The sequence below is a fragment of the Vicugna pacos genome, chromosome 26 (genome assembly GCF_048564905.1).
Source record: "Vicugna pacos chromosome 26, VicPac4, whole genome shotgun sequence".
Taxonomy (NCBI): domain Eukaryota; kingdom Metazoa; phylum Chordata; class Mammalia; order Artiodactyla; family Camelidae; genus Vicugna; species Vicugna pacos.
The window spans coordinates 3301180-3317161 of NC_133012.1; the positions used below are offsets into that span (position 1 = coordinate 3301180).

At 52.0% G+C, this 15982-nt stretch overlaps 1 protein-coding gene across 1 annotated transcript in view; it reads right to left on the reverse strand.

The window, feature by feature from the left end:
- Window positions 1-15982, reverse strand: part of IKBKB (inhibitor of nuclear factor kappa B kinase subunit beta) — a 46579-nt gene that overhangs the window by 20555 nt on the left and 10042 nt on the right. The window contains exons 3-6 of the mRNA XM_031691563.2: window positions 15143-15237; window positions 14185-14302; window positions 11670-11739; window positions 818-906 (exon numbers count right to left, since the gene is read on the reverse strand). Coding sequence (XP_031547423.1) covers window positions 818-906; window positions 11670-11739; window positions 14185-14302; window positions 15143-15237 — 372 coding nt within the window. The remainder of the gene's footprint in view (window positions 1-817; window positions 907-11669; window positions 11740-14184; window positions 14303-15142; window positions 15238-15982) is intronic.

Sequence of the window (15982 nt, forward strand, 5' to 3'; positions counted from 1 at the left end):
AACCACCGGATACACAGAAGACGGTCCTCGAATTGCTGGAAGAAGGTCAGGATGAGCAGACCACGCACCAGCCCCCAAGATCGCTGCAGCTGGACTTTACAGATGAAGGACCAGGCCAGTTCCTTCTCAGTAAATCCCCAAATCTGAGATTCTCAAATCTGAGCAGTAGAGGCAGGAATGAGTGTGAGCTGGGACAAAGGTGAGGGCCACGGTGGGCGTGGGCTAGGCCTGCGATGCTGGTGGAAGCCGCACCAGCCAGGTGAGAGGGCCCATGGACTGAGCCACTCACTCCACTCAGCTGCGCCCTTGCTCGTGGCCCAGCTGAACAAACAAGGCCGTGGGGAGGGCAGCGCCAAGCCCTGTGGCGGGGGAGGGGGGTGACCCCATGCCTGAGCAGGGGGACGCCAAAGAGGGTCACTGAGAGCCCCGGGGAGACCGCAGGCTGGACCAGGTTCCCACCATCCAGCTGGATTTCGTGTTCGCTTCAAAAGCTGAGGCTCTCAGACAAATGGAAGACAAAAAGTCTGTTTTCCAAGAAGCGTGGGTCCCAAAGGCTGGGGGGTGGAGGTTGGAAGCCAAACATTAGTTTTCTTATCAGATTCCTGCAACTTGGACGATGAACAATGTGGGCCATTCAATCTTGTCTCAATCTGCGAGTAAGAACTTTTAGCTGGATTTTGAAGCACTGAATCAAAAGGCACTCCCAGGGAATCAAAGCAAACATGCGTGCAGGGCAACAGGGACAGAAACAGACACACAAGCGCATTCCGGCTCCACCCACCGAGCCCCTCCCCGAGGCCAGCCCGGGGTCACTCACCCTCTGCTCCCCTTGTTGCAGGACGATGTTTTCTGGCTTTAGATCCCGATGGATGATTCTGTTTTCATGAAGGTATCGAAGCGCAGAGGCTAATTGGGTGGAAAGGGGAGTGAACTTCCCCAAAGCCTGGACGAGGCTTTTCATTCGGCATCACCCACCCCGGACACATACCCTGACTCAGCTCGCGGGGCTCGCGGCGGGCGGGACCGGGCTGGGCAGACACCCCGAGGGTGCAAGGAAGGGGATCTGGTTATGTGAACAGAACTTGCACCAGCACCAGAATCGAGCTCTTTTTTTTTACTTTTTATTTTTTTAAATTTAGTTTTTATTGGGGGGGTAATTAAGTTTTTTAAAATTAATTTGTTTACTTACTTATATGGAGGTACTGGGGATTGAACCCAGGACCTTGAGCATGCTAAGTACGTGCTGTACCACTGAGCTATACCCTTCCCCCCGGAATCGAGCTCATTCGTGCAAAGAACTCTGAGCCTTGCATCCACGAGGTCACCAACTACAGTCTCCAGCAGTGGTCCTCAAGTCGCACAGCGGGGACCAGCAGCATCCAAACTCAGTAGAAACGCAAGACCCTCGGGTCCCACCCCAGGCAGAGTGAATCAGAAACTTTAGGGGTGAGCCCACAGGCTGTGTTTCACCCAGCCCTCCAGGTGCTGCTGCTGCGGACAAAGTTTGAGAAGGGGCACTTCTCCAGCCTGAGGCTGGGAAATCTAAATTTTGCGGGGCGGGTAAGAAGAAGGGCCCTCTGGGCAGACGGCACTTGGTCACTGATGTGGGGTCCACTTGGAGCACGCGGGGAGCGCTGCAGGGAGATAGCAGGCGTCCTGTTAATACCCCTGACAGTTCGACATGTGTTCCCTACGTGCCCCCGTCCTCTGCGAGGTTCTGAGGGATGTGGTCCCCAACTTTAAAGGGCTCGGAACCTAGCTGGGAAGGAAGGAGCCTGCATGCTGGCTGTGAAGTCACAGGGCACCACAGCTGTTGCCGGGAAGAGGGAATGTGACGACGTCACACAGGAGGCCAGGCACAGAGCAAGGGGGGAGTGGGTCTGCAGCTCAGTCTCCAAGCAGGATGTGATTTTTTTTCCCGTAAGAGAGGTTTGATAACTTTAACAGGAGTCCTAGCTAACTGTACTACAAGAGAAAAAAAACGAGTAAGTATTGGAAAGAGATAAAATTATCTTTATTTGGAAATGAGCTCTGTGTCTAGAGGACTCAACAGACTAAAAACTGGGAAAAATTTCGTAAGTTGTCTGGAAACAAGTATATACAAATCAATAGCTTTTCTCCCTGTCACAATATCCAGCTGAAAGGAAAAAAAAAATCCCTTTCACATTAGCAACACAAATTTTAAAATACCTAAGGATAAATTCAGCAAAAAAAAAAGTAGCGTCATGTGAGGAAAGCCATATGGCATAAGAAAAAGCCACACAAAGAGGTTTTAAGTTTATGGCAAAGGCGGGGAGGGTATAGCTCAGTGGTAGAGCGCGTGCTTAGCATGCACAAGGTCCTGGGTTTGATCTCCACTACCTCCATTAAATAAATAAATAATAATAATAATAAAAAATAAACCTAATTACCTTCCCCCTCCCAAAAAAGAAAAAAAGTTTATGGCAAAAGACACTATATACAAAGCAAAAGACCAAAAAAAGGGGAAAAAAATACCTGCAACGTGCTGAAAAGCAAATAGCTAACAAACAAAAGCTCTTACAAATCAATGAGAAAGCAACGCAGGGGTTAGAGAAGCAAGAAGACTTTTGCTTTTCCTTTTTTGAACCTCTGTTTTTCAAAATCACAATGCTATGTTACTTCACTAGTGAAAAACAAAATTCCACAGTTTTTTCCTTTAAAGGAACATAAAAGAAAATGAAGAGGTAGGTTCGATACGTGTTCCCAGGCGTTTCAATTCAAACTGGTAAAATTAAGAATAGAAAGTCAGGATGGGGTCCAAGAGAAGATTACTGTTTTTCTTTTGCCAGGTTAAAGACATCTAAAAGTAATAAATATTTTCTACTATCAATGTAATTTAATGATTAATAGAAAAGGCAATTTTAACACACACACACACAGAGAAAGCAACCCAGTAGGAAACCGGGCGAAGAACACGTGAAGGAGGAACTTACAGGAGCAGAAATTCAAACCACAAGAAATCACGCGATTATGCAAAAAGTCACTCAAGCTCACTGGCCGTCTACAAAGTACTAATTAAAAGCACCTATGAAATGTCTTTTTGCTTCTTCATCCAGCAAGCATATTAGATAAGAACTACAAGGCACTCCCATACACTGCTTGGAAGGAGTAATAATAATAATTTGTGCGCATTTGGAGGAAAGAAACATGGCAAAAGCTATTAAATTTTAAGACGCACAGATTGTCTGACCCATCATTTCCACCTCTGCTAATCCAGCTTACAAAATCCAAACCATCAGTGCATACAACTGCGGGTGAGCACTGCATAGTGTGGAGTGAAATAATTAGAAATAAACTGAAAGTCACCAATCAGGGAGGGATGGAACAAGTTATGGGAGACCCACATTGGAACAGGCAATTATTAAAAATTACTTAAGTTTGTATCATCTGACTCAGAGCGATGCCAATGGTATAAGGCATGAGTTGTTTTTTAATAGTGGAAAAAAAAGTACAAAGCTGAAGCATTAAGAACACTAAGAGAGTTTACCCCGAGTCCTCCTGGGTCACCGCCCTCCCAGGTCACACCAGGAGAGAAGGCGGCCCCGTGGGGACGGGGCAGGAGGGCGGCCCTCGCACACAAACCGAGTGATCAGAGATGCTGGGGAAAGATTTTCATGGTGAGTATTTCCCGGAGACACAGGAGAAGGAGAGCCAAACACCTAACTTCCCTATTCTCAGGGAAGCTCCACCTGCACAGTAAGTCAAATTGCAAAACCGCTCATGAAATCTGCCATTTTAAGCCCAGCCTGTGACCACAGAGTTTCAACATTTCACACTTGTTCCTTCTTTTCCTTTTCTTTTCTAACTGGATACGGGAGACTGGCTTAGGTCCGACAAACGTCCAAATGAAGCAACAGACTCGTTGCTTTCAAAAGGTGCCTTTAAAAAAAAAACCCACCTCGATGGGGAGGGGATAGCTCAGTGGTAGAGCGCATGCTTAGCATGCACGAGGTCCTGGGTTTAATTCCCAGTTCCTCCATTAAAATAAATAAGTAAACCTAATTACCCTTCCCCACAAAAAACCAAAACAAACAAAAAAATCCCACTCAACCTTGTTCTCAATTACGTTAACTTCTGAAAGACAGCTTCTCCGTACCAGCACTTGCCTTTTGGTTTTACTCATTTTTACTAAAGAATCAAAGCACAGTGGAACAAAAAGTTCTAACAATGCCAGACGCAACCTCGCACACAAGGATGCTACTTCCACTGGACATGGACTCGGGGCTGGTGGGGAGCACCGTCGTGGGTGCTCCCCACCAGCCCCGGAGCCTGTCTGCTCAGTGACTGGGCCACAGAAGACCTGCCTGGGTGTGGGTCACAGGTGTCAGGGTGTCATACAGAAAGGTGGGGGTCAGTCTGTTCAAAGGCAGATTGTATGAAAGTGGAGACTCACTGCATTTTGAGCAGGTAGAAATGCCCAGACTAAGACAAGGATGTGAACAACTCAGTGCAAAGGACATAGGGGCAGGGGAAGGGGCAGGGGAGGTGTCCTGTGAAGCCCCCCAGGGAGGGGAGCGCATTCAGATCAGGCTGTGAGCCCTGTTCTCTACGCCACGCTGATAAAAGAGTTGTCACCAGGTCTTCAGTGAGGACGGAGGGCGAGGAGGTGACTAACCCTGTGTTCACTATTAATAACTGTCTATTTTTACACTTAACCAACAGTCCGTGACAAACCTCAGTCCCCGTTTTAGGGAAGTCATTTATTCACAAATACTTTTTTGTCAACTTAATAAAGCCTGGATTAAATACTGCAGGTAACGACACATATGGTTTCTTGGACAGAGTGAAACAGACAAAACTCTGAGGGACAAGACTTCTTAGAGAGCTCCCCTTACGGAAAAAGGCTTTAAAGGGCTTAGTTCGGTCTGATGGTGCCTCGTTTGACAAAATAGTACCCCAAGAGCAGTGTCGTGAAATGCATGAGAATTGTCTCAAGCCGGTGGGGGTAGAGTACAGCTTAGTGGTAGAGCGTGTGCTTAGTATGCACAAGGTCCTGGGTTCAATCCCCAGTATCTCTATTTTAAAAAAAATTTTTTAATAACATGAAGATGTTAGGAGCAACCATAGGCCAATAAATTTGACAACTTAAATGAAATGAATACATTCTTAGGAGAAAAAAAAAAGAATTGTCACAAGCCGAGAGAAACTGATTCCATTTCAATTGGATGGAAAATGAGAATCTGAGATTAAGAAAAATAGTTTTGTGTCTGAATGTTTCTCAAAAAATCTAAACTCCTAACAGTAGAAGAGATACTACATGCGTATAAAAATGGAAAACCACACCACAAAGCATAAAAGCCCACGAGTTAATTTCTCACGTTCTAGTTACAGAAAAGAGCTGCAAAGTACTCTGTGGATTTTTAAACCAGAGAGTGGCATTTCCGAGGACAGACACTGTACAGAGAGGGTCCGAGTTACGCACCCCCCTCCTCGCGGGATCCTTGTCAGGAAGGGCACTGGGGTCTGACCCCAGCTTTCCCTGCGCTCCTGAGGCAGACACAGACACAGACTGAAGAATGTGAAATGTGACACTCGTGGGGCTCCTATGTATGAACCACAACCCCAGACCTCACTCCGGTGTGTTTTTTTCAGATCACAGACCACACGTTAGGGAACAGATGAGGACCAGCTAGATGTCCACACAGAAAAGCAGGTGTGTGAGACTGTGTCCCTGGTCCCTACTCACCACACTATGATTTTAAAAGGATTACTAGGCTCTGCTGGGAATATTTCTGCCTGGGATACATTCCACAGGGAAGAGATGGAAAGATAAATAGGCTGAAAAGCTGAGATTAGAAGAGAAAAAGAAGACAGTCCCAATGGGTGGCTTCCAGGGCCAATGAGTAAACAGGGCAAGAGGGTGCGCGTTCACCCGATAAAAACTGGCTGCGTGCCTACTGCATGCCAGTCACTCTGGTGTGACACTGAACTTTCCAAGCAAAACAGAGTGGAAGGCCAAGTGTGGGCACGCGGACAAAGATTTGGCCCAGCTAATGGTTTCTTGGCTAAAAGCACCTCTCTGACTCATCGGCAAGGTGGCAAGGCGGTCACACCAAGTGCAAGAGAAAAGTGCAAAATTGCTCTCTTGTTCATTTGACAGCACTTAGGATGTGGCTTCTATTTGCTACGTGCTATAGAAAACGTGCCATTGGATCGATGCGTTTTCTTCCCTCATGGCACAGGCAGTCTGCTCAACGTGCCGCAAACCTAGAAGTCAGTCCTAACTGTCACGAGCAGGCAGAGGTCACGTGAGCACAGAAGGGAAACCAAGTACCGAGTGGAGGAGACCACGGGACAGAACCCCTAGAGGGAGACCCCCTGTGCACGAACAGGTCAAGGCAGTCCCTGCAGAGACGGGGAGTGGTGGGGAGGTCCCAGGGCAGCATCCTAACGAGAGACGCATGTGCAAAGCTAGCAGGAGGCCTGAAAAGCGGGTGCTGAGAGTCACGGACACGTGAAGTAGGCTACAGTCGGTTGGGAGAAATGGGAGGTTGAGAGGCCTGGCATTGCCGGTGGGAATGTAGTTTGGTGCAGCCACTATGAAAAGTATGGAGATTCCTCAAAAAACTAAAAATAGACTTATCCTATGATCCAGCAATCCCATTCCTGGGCATCTATCCAGAGGGAACACTAATTTGAAAATACTCATACACCCCAATGTTCACAGCAGCATTATTTACAGTAGCCAAGACATGGAAGCAACCTAAATGTCCATCAACAGATGGCTGGATAAAGACTGTGGTATATTTATACAATGAAATACTACTCAGGCATAAAAAAGAATAAAATAATGAATGCCATTTGCAGCAACATGGATGGACCTGGAGATTGTCATTCTAAGTGAAGCCAGAAAGAGAAAGAAAAATACCATCACTCATATGTGGAATCTTAAAAAAAAAAAAGAAAAAAGAGGACAGTAATGAACTCATCTACAAAACAGAAACAGACACGCAGACATAGTAAACAATCTTATGGTTATCAGGGGAAATGGGTGGAAAGAGACAAATTTGGGAGTTTGAGATTTGTAAAAGTTAACCACTATACACAAAAATAGATTAAAAAAAGAAGTTTCTTCTGTATAGCACAGGGAACTCTATTCAATATCTTGCAATAATCTTTAATGAAAAAGAATATGAAAACGAATATATGTATATATATGCACAACTGGACATGATGCTGTACACCAGAAGTTGACATATTGTAACTGACCACACTTCAATAAAAAAATAAAAAGATAAAAAATAAATATATAAAAGAGCACAAAATTTGTAAGACCTTGATCTCGTGGTGGATTGGGATGAAAGCATCCTTGCAGGAGCGTGAAAGGTGGATGAGCCCCATGGGAACTGGGGACCCGTAAGAGGTATGCTATGACACTGAACTGGTGAAGGCAGGGGGAACAGAAAGGGGAAACGAGACAGACAACATGAAGGAAGGGTGAAGGGACTGGAGGCTGTGAACAGGAGGGTGTGGAGCTGGGAGAGGGGCAGAGCCTAAGAAGAGACGAGATTCAGAATCGGGGCTCGGGTCTGGGTGACTGGCAGACACATGGGACTAGTGACAGAGGATAGAGAAAGTCAGGAAGGGATGGGGTTAGGAAGGAAGTCCAGGACTTCCATTTGGAAGTGACTTTGGGAGTAATACTGTGCAGACGTGGACACAGAGTTGAGGATGGGGGTCAGAGTTGAACGCAGAGGCTTCTAGGAAGAGATGGCGGAACAGATGCCCTGAGAACAAACAGAAAACTGGGAGCAGCGGGCGGTCACCCAGGTGCACAGAGGGACACACAGGATGGGGAGCGAATAAACAGAAAGCATCGAGACAAATCTCTGGGCAGATGATGCACTAAAGGCAGAGGAGAGAGAAATGGAGGGAAGCAGTCAGGCTGGGACAGAGCAGCAGACGACAAAGACTTCCCCGGCAACCTTTCTGAGAATCAGAACCTAAATGATGAAAACTGAATATTTAGCGTCAGAAGCAACCCAAGAGATCACCTATCCAAGACCTCATTTTAAAGTTGAGGACACACAAGCCCAGAAAGTCACCACAGTTTTCCACAGAGCGGGGGCCCCGTCAGAGGAGACAGCGCTGGGAAGCGGCAAAGGCAGGCCTGAGAGCGGCCGTCTTCTCTTGTATCATTGTTACAGTTGTTCATCTGGTTATTTACGCTTCTCAACGTACTTTATACTCAAATTATCTGAAGTTCTGAGACCAGGAAATCATCTTTCATTACCACCCATAGCGCCATCAGAACCTAAGTAATGAGCGGAACAAACTAGGAGACCCGCAGTGACAGCGACACCAGGTAGGGCGCCCAGCGTCCTGATCCCTACAGGGGAGCCGCCTTCCCCTTGGAGCCCTCTCTGCTCTGCAACATGGAAGGGCTGGACGCTGGGGAGAAGCAGCTCCAACAGGGACCGAGACAGTGACTCAGAGAGCGAAACACAGGGGACCCCTGAAGGCTCAGAGGACAGGACAGCCAGACACCACGATGCACCAGCCACCTGGGGAACCAAGATGGATTCAGATCTAAGATCCCGTGGGGCCGTGACCCCAGTCCTGCTAGCCGGTGTGGGCATGGGCGGGTCCCCGCCCCTCGGACACCAGAGACCTGACCCCAGGGTGCACAGGAGTTTGCCCCTCTGCCGGCAGAAGGAAACAACACATCAATGTCTTCCAACGGATAATGAGCAAGACTGTTTAAATGAAGTCCATTTAGACAGAACTTCCTTGAGCTATTTTTGGGTCCCTTTATGTGGAAGACAGATCATTTCTAGTGCCTCTGTACCTGTCCCCAGACCTCTTACTGGCCCGTCCGGGCACAGGAAACAGGGCTCACCCCCATGCTTGCCAGGCATCTGCACAGTCCCTTGGGCGTACTCTGCGAGATCTTCCTGGACAATTCAACGTTCACTGGAAAAACCCAGCCCCCGTCTATAATCTTGACGCTGTTCCGAGTGAGCAAGCCGGGGAGGCCAGGAGAGGTTTAACCCGGAGCAGGCCACGAAGCCAGACCCGGCGGGCAAGGGCGTGGCTCTGTTGCTTAACCGAGCCCACGTGGCGGAGACCAGCAGGACAGCTCCGACAAAGGGAACTCGGGGCCAACACTCGGGACAAAATGGAACAAAATACGCTCAGGAAACGTTTCAGAATACAAAACGGTTATGTTAGATGAGCTTCCAGAAAACCCTTTGAACTCGGGCTCAATGACGACATCCTTGCAAAAGAAATAAAAGTGATGAATCTTGGACACAAATCAGAAGTGGAAACGAAAGCACAACATGAGCTTATCAGCAGCCTCCACGCAGCCTCTAGACCAGGGGGTGTGCCTGCACCCAGGAGGCGGCCAAGGGGGATGGGGTCTGATCCAGGTTAACCACTGCCCGGGAGGGCAGTCTCAGGAGACAGCCCCCTGCCTGGCTCACGGGGGCCCAGCCTCAGGGCGTGACCCAAATCAGGGCGGCTAAGGGTTCCCAAAAGGGGTGCTAGACATCCAAACGCAGAGTGGGAAGGACAGAACAGGACCTGCATGTGTGACTGCTGGTTAGTGCTGGGACCACGGGTTACCCCCCCATTCTCCCAACAATTCTCCTGCGGTGAGTCATGTTCCCATTTCACAGCAAAGAAAACCAAGGTCACACCACAACAGGTGGAAGGGTGGGTAGCTGACCCGGAGGGTCAATTTAATTATATCTGGACATCTGTTCTTCTTCATAAAAAACATATCCTGACTTTAATTTCCTTTGGGATCTAGTTCATTCATTTGAGCAATATTTATAGAGAAGTTCCGGATGCTGGAGACACAGCAGTGACCACAGTCTTGGCCGTCAGGAGTTTAATTCCTGGGGATTAGTACTTCAAAGCCTCCTTATTTCCAAGTCGGGGCCCCAGAGAGGGAAGACGGGGAATCAGTGACTTAAAGATCTTTGATATTCATCCACTGACAGGAGAGCTGAACACTCGAGCACATGGGGTCTGCCTACCTTCGTTATTTTGATTTACACGTAACTTACACACACACACCTTGATGACATGATAGGAAAGCTACCACAGGAGGCAACGGTAACTGGATAAGACACGTGCCCACATCAAAGAACAGCAAACCAGCAGAGGCTCTGTTAATATCACTGGAGCATCACTCAAGGAAGTGAAAGGTTGCATGAGGAAGCAGACAGTTAAGTGTGCTTAAGCCAGTAGTTCAAAGACTTCCTTAACAATGATTTCCTGAATGCACGAATCATCTAATGAGGGAAGGCACAACATCTGAGGGAACAACATCCCAAAAGATGACCTGAAGTTCTAACCAGAGGGAAACAAAATGAAAGCTGCCCGTGAAGAGCAAAAGAATATTCCCTGACTTACTAAGCTGCCTTCAAGCCAACTCATCAGAGTGAATTGATGATCTGGCCACTGCGGCAAAGGACACTAGCAGGGCAGTGTCTTAAGCACAGCCTGGATGGGCCAGCATGGGCCAGGTGTCAAGGGAACAGGTGGGATTCTTGGCCTACGGACTGGACCCTCTAGGGAATCAGAGGAATCCGCCCATAAAGCAACACAGGCTGACGCCCACTCTGCTCACATAAAACTGGTGCGACGGTTTTCACGCGGCACACCTGAAACTTACACGTGTTACACGTCAGTTTTATCTCAGCGGGCACAGAACCACCAAACCTGTACAACGTCAACTTGCCCTTGCGCTGAACTCCACCCACAGGGCAGAGGCACAGGACAGAGGGACAGGGCCTCTTCCAGGCCTTAAGTGTGTCATCATTCAACCTCCCTCTTCGTTTCCTTCTCGCCCGGAGTGAGGAAGAGGCAGGCCCGCACCAGCGAGGCAAGCGCTGCGGGGATGGGAGGCCCACCCGCCCCTCCAGGCCGAGCGCTGGCCATACTGATGCTTGAAACAGTATCAACTGGTGAGCCTGGGTGAAGGGTGTGTGGGTTTCACTGTGCTACTCTCTCAGCTTTTCTATATATTTGACTTTCTTCTAAAAAGGAAGTTTGAACACAGAAAAAGGGAAAAAAAAATCACAGCTTCAAACAAGTTGTGGCAGGAGAGGGGTGGAAATGCTATCTTCCTCCCCCATCTGGGGGCAAGTGCTTAGTCATCAGCTCTGGGCAACTCCAACTCCAGATCTCAAACCATCACCGTGCACCCTTGGAGATTTTCCAAAATAAAAAAGGGCAGGTGCCAGAGTCGGGAAGATGGCATCTGACCTCTGCAGGCTGACGTCACGCTCCCCCTAAGGCAGGCCAGGCCTTCTCAGAGGGGGCGGCTGACACCCTCCTCGGAGGACACGGTGGCACCAAAGGACTAAACGAGCCGTTTTGCCTACGCCGGCAGCCAGCAAAAATTGCCAATGTGGAAGTGGAAAAACTCATTGCCAGGGGATGAAATTCACTCAAATGACAACCTACGCTGTCGCTGGCCTTTCCGGGAAAACAGGGAGTGGAGCGTTTTAATGGGAAAGGAAATCTATTATTCGATATACATCATAATTTACTTCATGACTTAGTCCGGAAGGAAGGGAAATCTATTCAGCGCCTGCCTGACCTGGTGACGACCCCTCCGAACTACCCCCTGCCCCCGCCGACCCCCTGGACGTCTCCCCGCTGTGCCCTGGGAGTCAGGCTGCGCCTGGGTTTACCAATGTCACTCAGCAAGGTGAGGATGGCTCCTTCCCGCAGGCCACAGCAGTTCTCAAACTGGTTCAGGTACTGTCAGGAAGGGGAGAAGAGGCGTCAGGGTGAGTGGGTACCGACCACCAACACGTCCACAGGGGTCGTTCACCAGCCAAAGCCACCTGAGCGCTCCCTGGCCCTGGCCTTGGGGACTTGGGCTGACAGGTGGCCTGACTGGCAGGGATGGTCCACGCCGGGAAGGAGGAAGCAGTTCTGAGAACTCCTGGTACACCCAGCGTGTCTGAGTCATTCGAGGATGAGGGGTGTTCGAGTCTCACCTGTGCAGTGGTCCTGAGGGAGGCAGGCCCGGTCTGAGCTCAGCCACCACAGGCCCACTGCTCCCGGGAGCCCTGAAGGACCCACTAACACCTCCCTCCCACCCCTTCCCCAACGTGGCCTTGCTGGGGGGTGGGGACAACAGCAGGAACCATCAGTGGGCACCTATGACGTGCCGGCACCAGACAGAGCTGAACGGCTGGTCAGTGAGGCTTTACCTGCACCACCTCACTGCACCCTCCCCCCCTCACCTCTGAGGTCAGCCCTGGGGGAGTTTCATCTCCCAGGAGAGAAACTGAGCCTGGGGTCCACCACCCATCTGCTCCCACAGCCTCTCCGGGCAGAGCTGGCCAGTGACGCACGTCCACCTGAGGCCCGTGCCCAAGCCTCTGGGCCCTCCTGGCCCTGTCGGGGGGCTCCCTGTGGGGCTGGAAGTTGGCCTCAAATGAAACAACTTCCCACCTGGGGCATCTGGTCATTAACTAACACCGACATCCATGCCGTCTGCGAGCAGGTCCCCCAGCCAGGCCCAAGCAGCCCCTCCCTCCCCCAGCTCTGCCTTTTACATTTGCTCACACGCTGGCCCAGCTTGTCTCTCCGGGCAAAGGAGTGTGGATTTTGAACTTTTTAGAGGAGGGAAAGGCAGGCCACCTCATCTGGGGATGCAGGACAGATCTCCAGCGCTCTGGGCAGCAGCGCCCTCCCCCAGCTCCCCTAGGTCCCCAGGGACAGCATGGACAGAGGCCCCTCAGGGTACAATTGCCTCCTGTCTCCCCCTTATCACCTCGCACCCCGTGCTAGGCCAACCACGCCAAAGCGTGTATCCGCCCCCACCCCGGCTGACACGCTCTCTGCTGCCCACGAGATGACGTCTGCCCGGCTCAGAGCCTCCGTAATCTGGTCACACCCACCTGCCTCCCCTGCCACCCCGAGAACTGTCCACCCAACTACAGTGATACGACTTTATCTCCTTAAATAACTGCAATTAGTAATCGGATGACTGTCAAAGGTTAGGAAGATAACAAAGAAAAATGAAGCACTGTCAAGTCCTCCATTTCTCATCGGGGATCAGTCCCCAGCCTGTGGGTCGTGCCGGTGACTGTGTTCACATCCTGCTGCGACACTCCCAGGATGTGCCCAGCTCCCAGGGCGGAAGAGAGCCACCCGGGCAGATCACCCCTCGTGGGAAGTTTCCTTTTGAAACAGAGGCAGAAGAGGCCAGAAGAGCAGTGGGAATGTCACGTGACACTGGGTCCGGGAAAGTGCCTTCCAGGGATGAAGAATTACCTGGGAACCCCCCACAGCCCCCACAGCCCCCACCCAATACTGTGAACTCTCTTCTAGAGTGAGAGGTGAGGGAGATGTGGACCAACAGAGCCAGTTCTTCTCAATACAAAACCACCTTCTGGCTGGAGCTTCCATGCTCCTCACGCTTTGAGGCTTTAATCACATCAGAGGGAGGGGGCCTGCGGCGAGGGTCACACGGCCCAGACCTAAGCTCTGCCCTGTAGCTGTGTGATGTCTGGTGCCCCGCCCAGCCTCTCTGGGCCTCGGTGCCCATCTTTTCTGTGGAAATCCAATCGATTTTACCAATGTCACAGGGCTGCTGAAAATCCACGAGGCCACATGGGAAAGCAGGCAGGGATGCTACCCTGGGCAAGCGGACACAACTGTCCCGGAGACCTGCGGGGAGGGGCTGCCACCGCCCAGCCCGTGATGTGCGTTCTGGTAAAGGGACAGGAGTGTGGCGGGAAGGAAGGACGTGGAACCCAGCAGCTGAGTCAGTGGCAGGAGGCTCCGGTGCTGAGCCAGTCCCTTCCCGACCCACCGGGTGACCTGTGTGCAGGTTGCCAGATCTGGGAGACAGCCCTCCTAATAAGGACAGCAGCCTGGCTGTCCCTGCAGGGCTGAGGGGCCCCGACCAGCCCAGGGAGGAAGGTTTGCTTTGGAAGCCGGCCAGGCCCCCCCAATACCCGAGACCCACTGGCTGTTGCCTCATCATTTCAGGAATGTTCGCGCAGCTCACCGTGCAGCCAGCCCTGCCCTGCCCTCCACGCAGGAGCCCTGAGTCACAGCACACATGCCACCTGCACTGGGCGTGGTGGGGTATCTGAGAACAGAGGTCACCCCAGGGGCCCCAGCGCTCCCGGCTTCCTGGTAACAGCTCCCCACCCGGGCAGGGGTGCCCGCAAGCCGGGGACTCACCTTGCGCAGGTCGCCCCCCTGGCAGTACTCCATGGCCAGCAGGGGCAGGTCGTTGGGGGCCAGGCTCTGCATCCCCTCAGGGACGTCTCGGGCGGCCACCACGTTGGGGTGGTTCAGCCTAGGAGGGAAGGGGACTGGTGAGGGAGGGACCAGGCCCCGGCTCCAGCCCCCTCTGTCCTCGGCTCAGCCAAGCTCCCTCCACCCAGGCCTGGCTGGCCTCGAGAGGGAAGGGAAGGGAGGGGGCAGGACGGTCAGTTAGCACCCACCCAGCTCCACTTTTTCAGCTCCACAAGCTCATGGACCCGGGAGCGCATCCTGGCTACCTTCATTTCCCCCAGAACGCCCCAGAGCCGGGCCTCTCTGTCCTGCAGACAAAGTCCAGGGGCTTCCATCGCATGCCCCGTTAAGTGGGGAGGGATGTGTGTGTGTGGTGGGTGTGGTGTGTGTGTGTGTGCACATTCATATGCAAACAAGGCGAGGCCCCCCTCCTTTTCAAGAGGTCTGGGAGGGCATTCCTGTGCGTGGTCCTGCAGCCGACCAGGTGCTAGTTTATCTAAGGGCCTCCCATGCGCCCAGGGCGCCGGCAGACCCTGTGCCCACCCGGGAGGCACAGATACCAGCAGTGCGTTCACAGCAGCAGAGACTCATGTCCCATCTCAGAATTGGAAATACAGGAGGGAAAAGGATTTTTGCTGACGAAGGAAAATCCACCATGATAGCTATTTTAAATTATTTAATGTAATGAGCAAAACTGACCAACAGGGTCCCGTGGTGGACAGTCATCTATCTGGACAGCCCAGCCGGCGTCGCGTTTGAGGGGCTGGGATTTAGGACTCTTTTCCACATGCAGGGTGGGGGCTGTGGTGAAGCTTGGCTGCCCCCCTTGTGGGCCTTTCACATCCCTGCCCCCCAGCCCCTGTGGAGGCTCGGCCCCTGCATGTGCGCACCAGGCCCTCACCTTCTCATGATCTGGATCTCCAGGCACCATCGCTCTCGGTTCCGGGGACTGAGCTCCTGCCGGCACTGCTTGATAGCGATCTGCTCACCTGTTTCCTGCAGAGAAGACCATCCGAGTCAAATCCGAAACTGTCCCCCAAGGCCCAAAGCAAGGACTGTGATCACCTCCAGCCTGTCCTGCTGGGCTCCTCCAGCCCCACCTCTCAGCCTGCCCTCGCCCTTCACCCTCTCCATCCCGAGTCTGCATGGAAGCACTCAGGCTCCCCCTCCTCCACAGGACCTCTGCTGACCACACCTGCCCGCAGGAGTCCTCACTCCTCCGCCCGGAAGCCACTGAACTCGACCATCCGACCCCCCCTGAACATCACCTCCACATGCGCCAACCTAACGGCTCAGGCACGGACATCGGGGTTCATCTGCCTCCCTCTGGGAAGTTCCTCTCCCCAGACGGAACAAGCCCAGAACACGGGAGATTCAACTCCCATGCAGCCGTTCACCAGCTCTGGGACCCTGGGCAGGCCCCGGCATCTGTAAAGTGGGATCTGGACACCCACCTTCAAGGGCTGCCCTGGAGCAGAGCCTGGAGCCGAGTTCAGCCCTGAGCAGGCGTTCAGGAACACTCCGGGGGGCACCCCTGTGTCACACACGGACTCCTGACATTCACAATCCTCCGAGGCTGGGCTCAAACCCACCTTCCCCCACCCTCCATCAGACCACCGCCAGGTCCTGTGCTGTCTGGCCTCCGTGCCAGCTCTCATAGGGGCTCAGGCACTGCCCCCCGCCCACCCGCCCTGCTGCAGGGGCTCCTGCCCTCCTCTCTAAGCAGGTGACCCTTTCATTG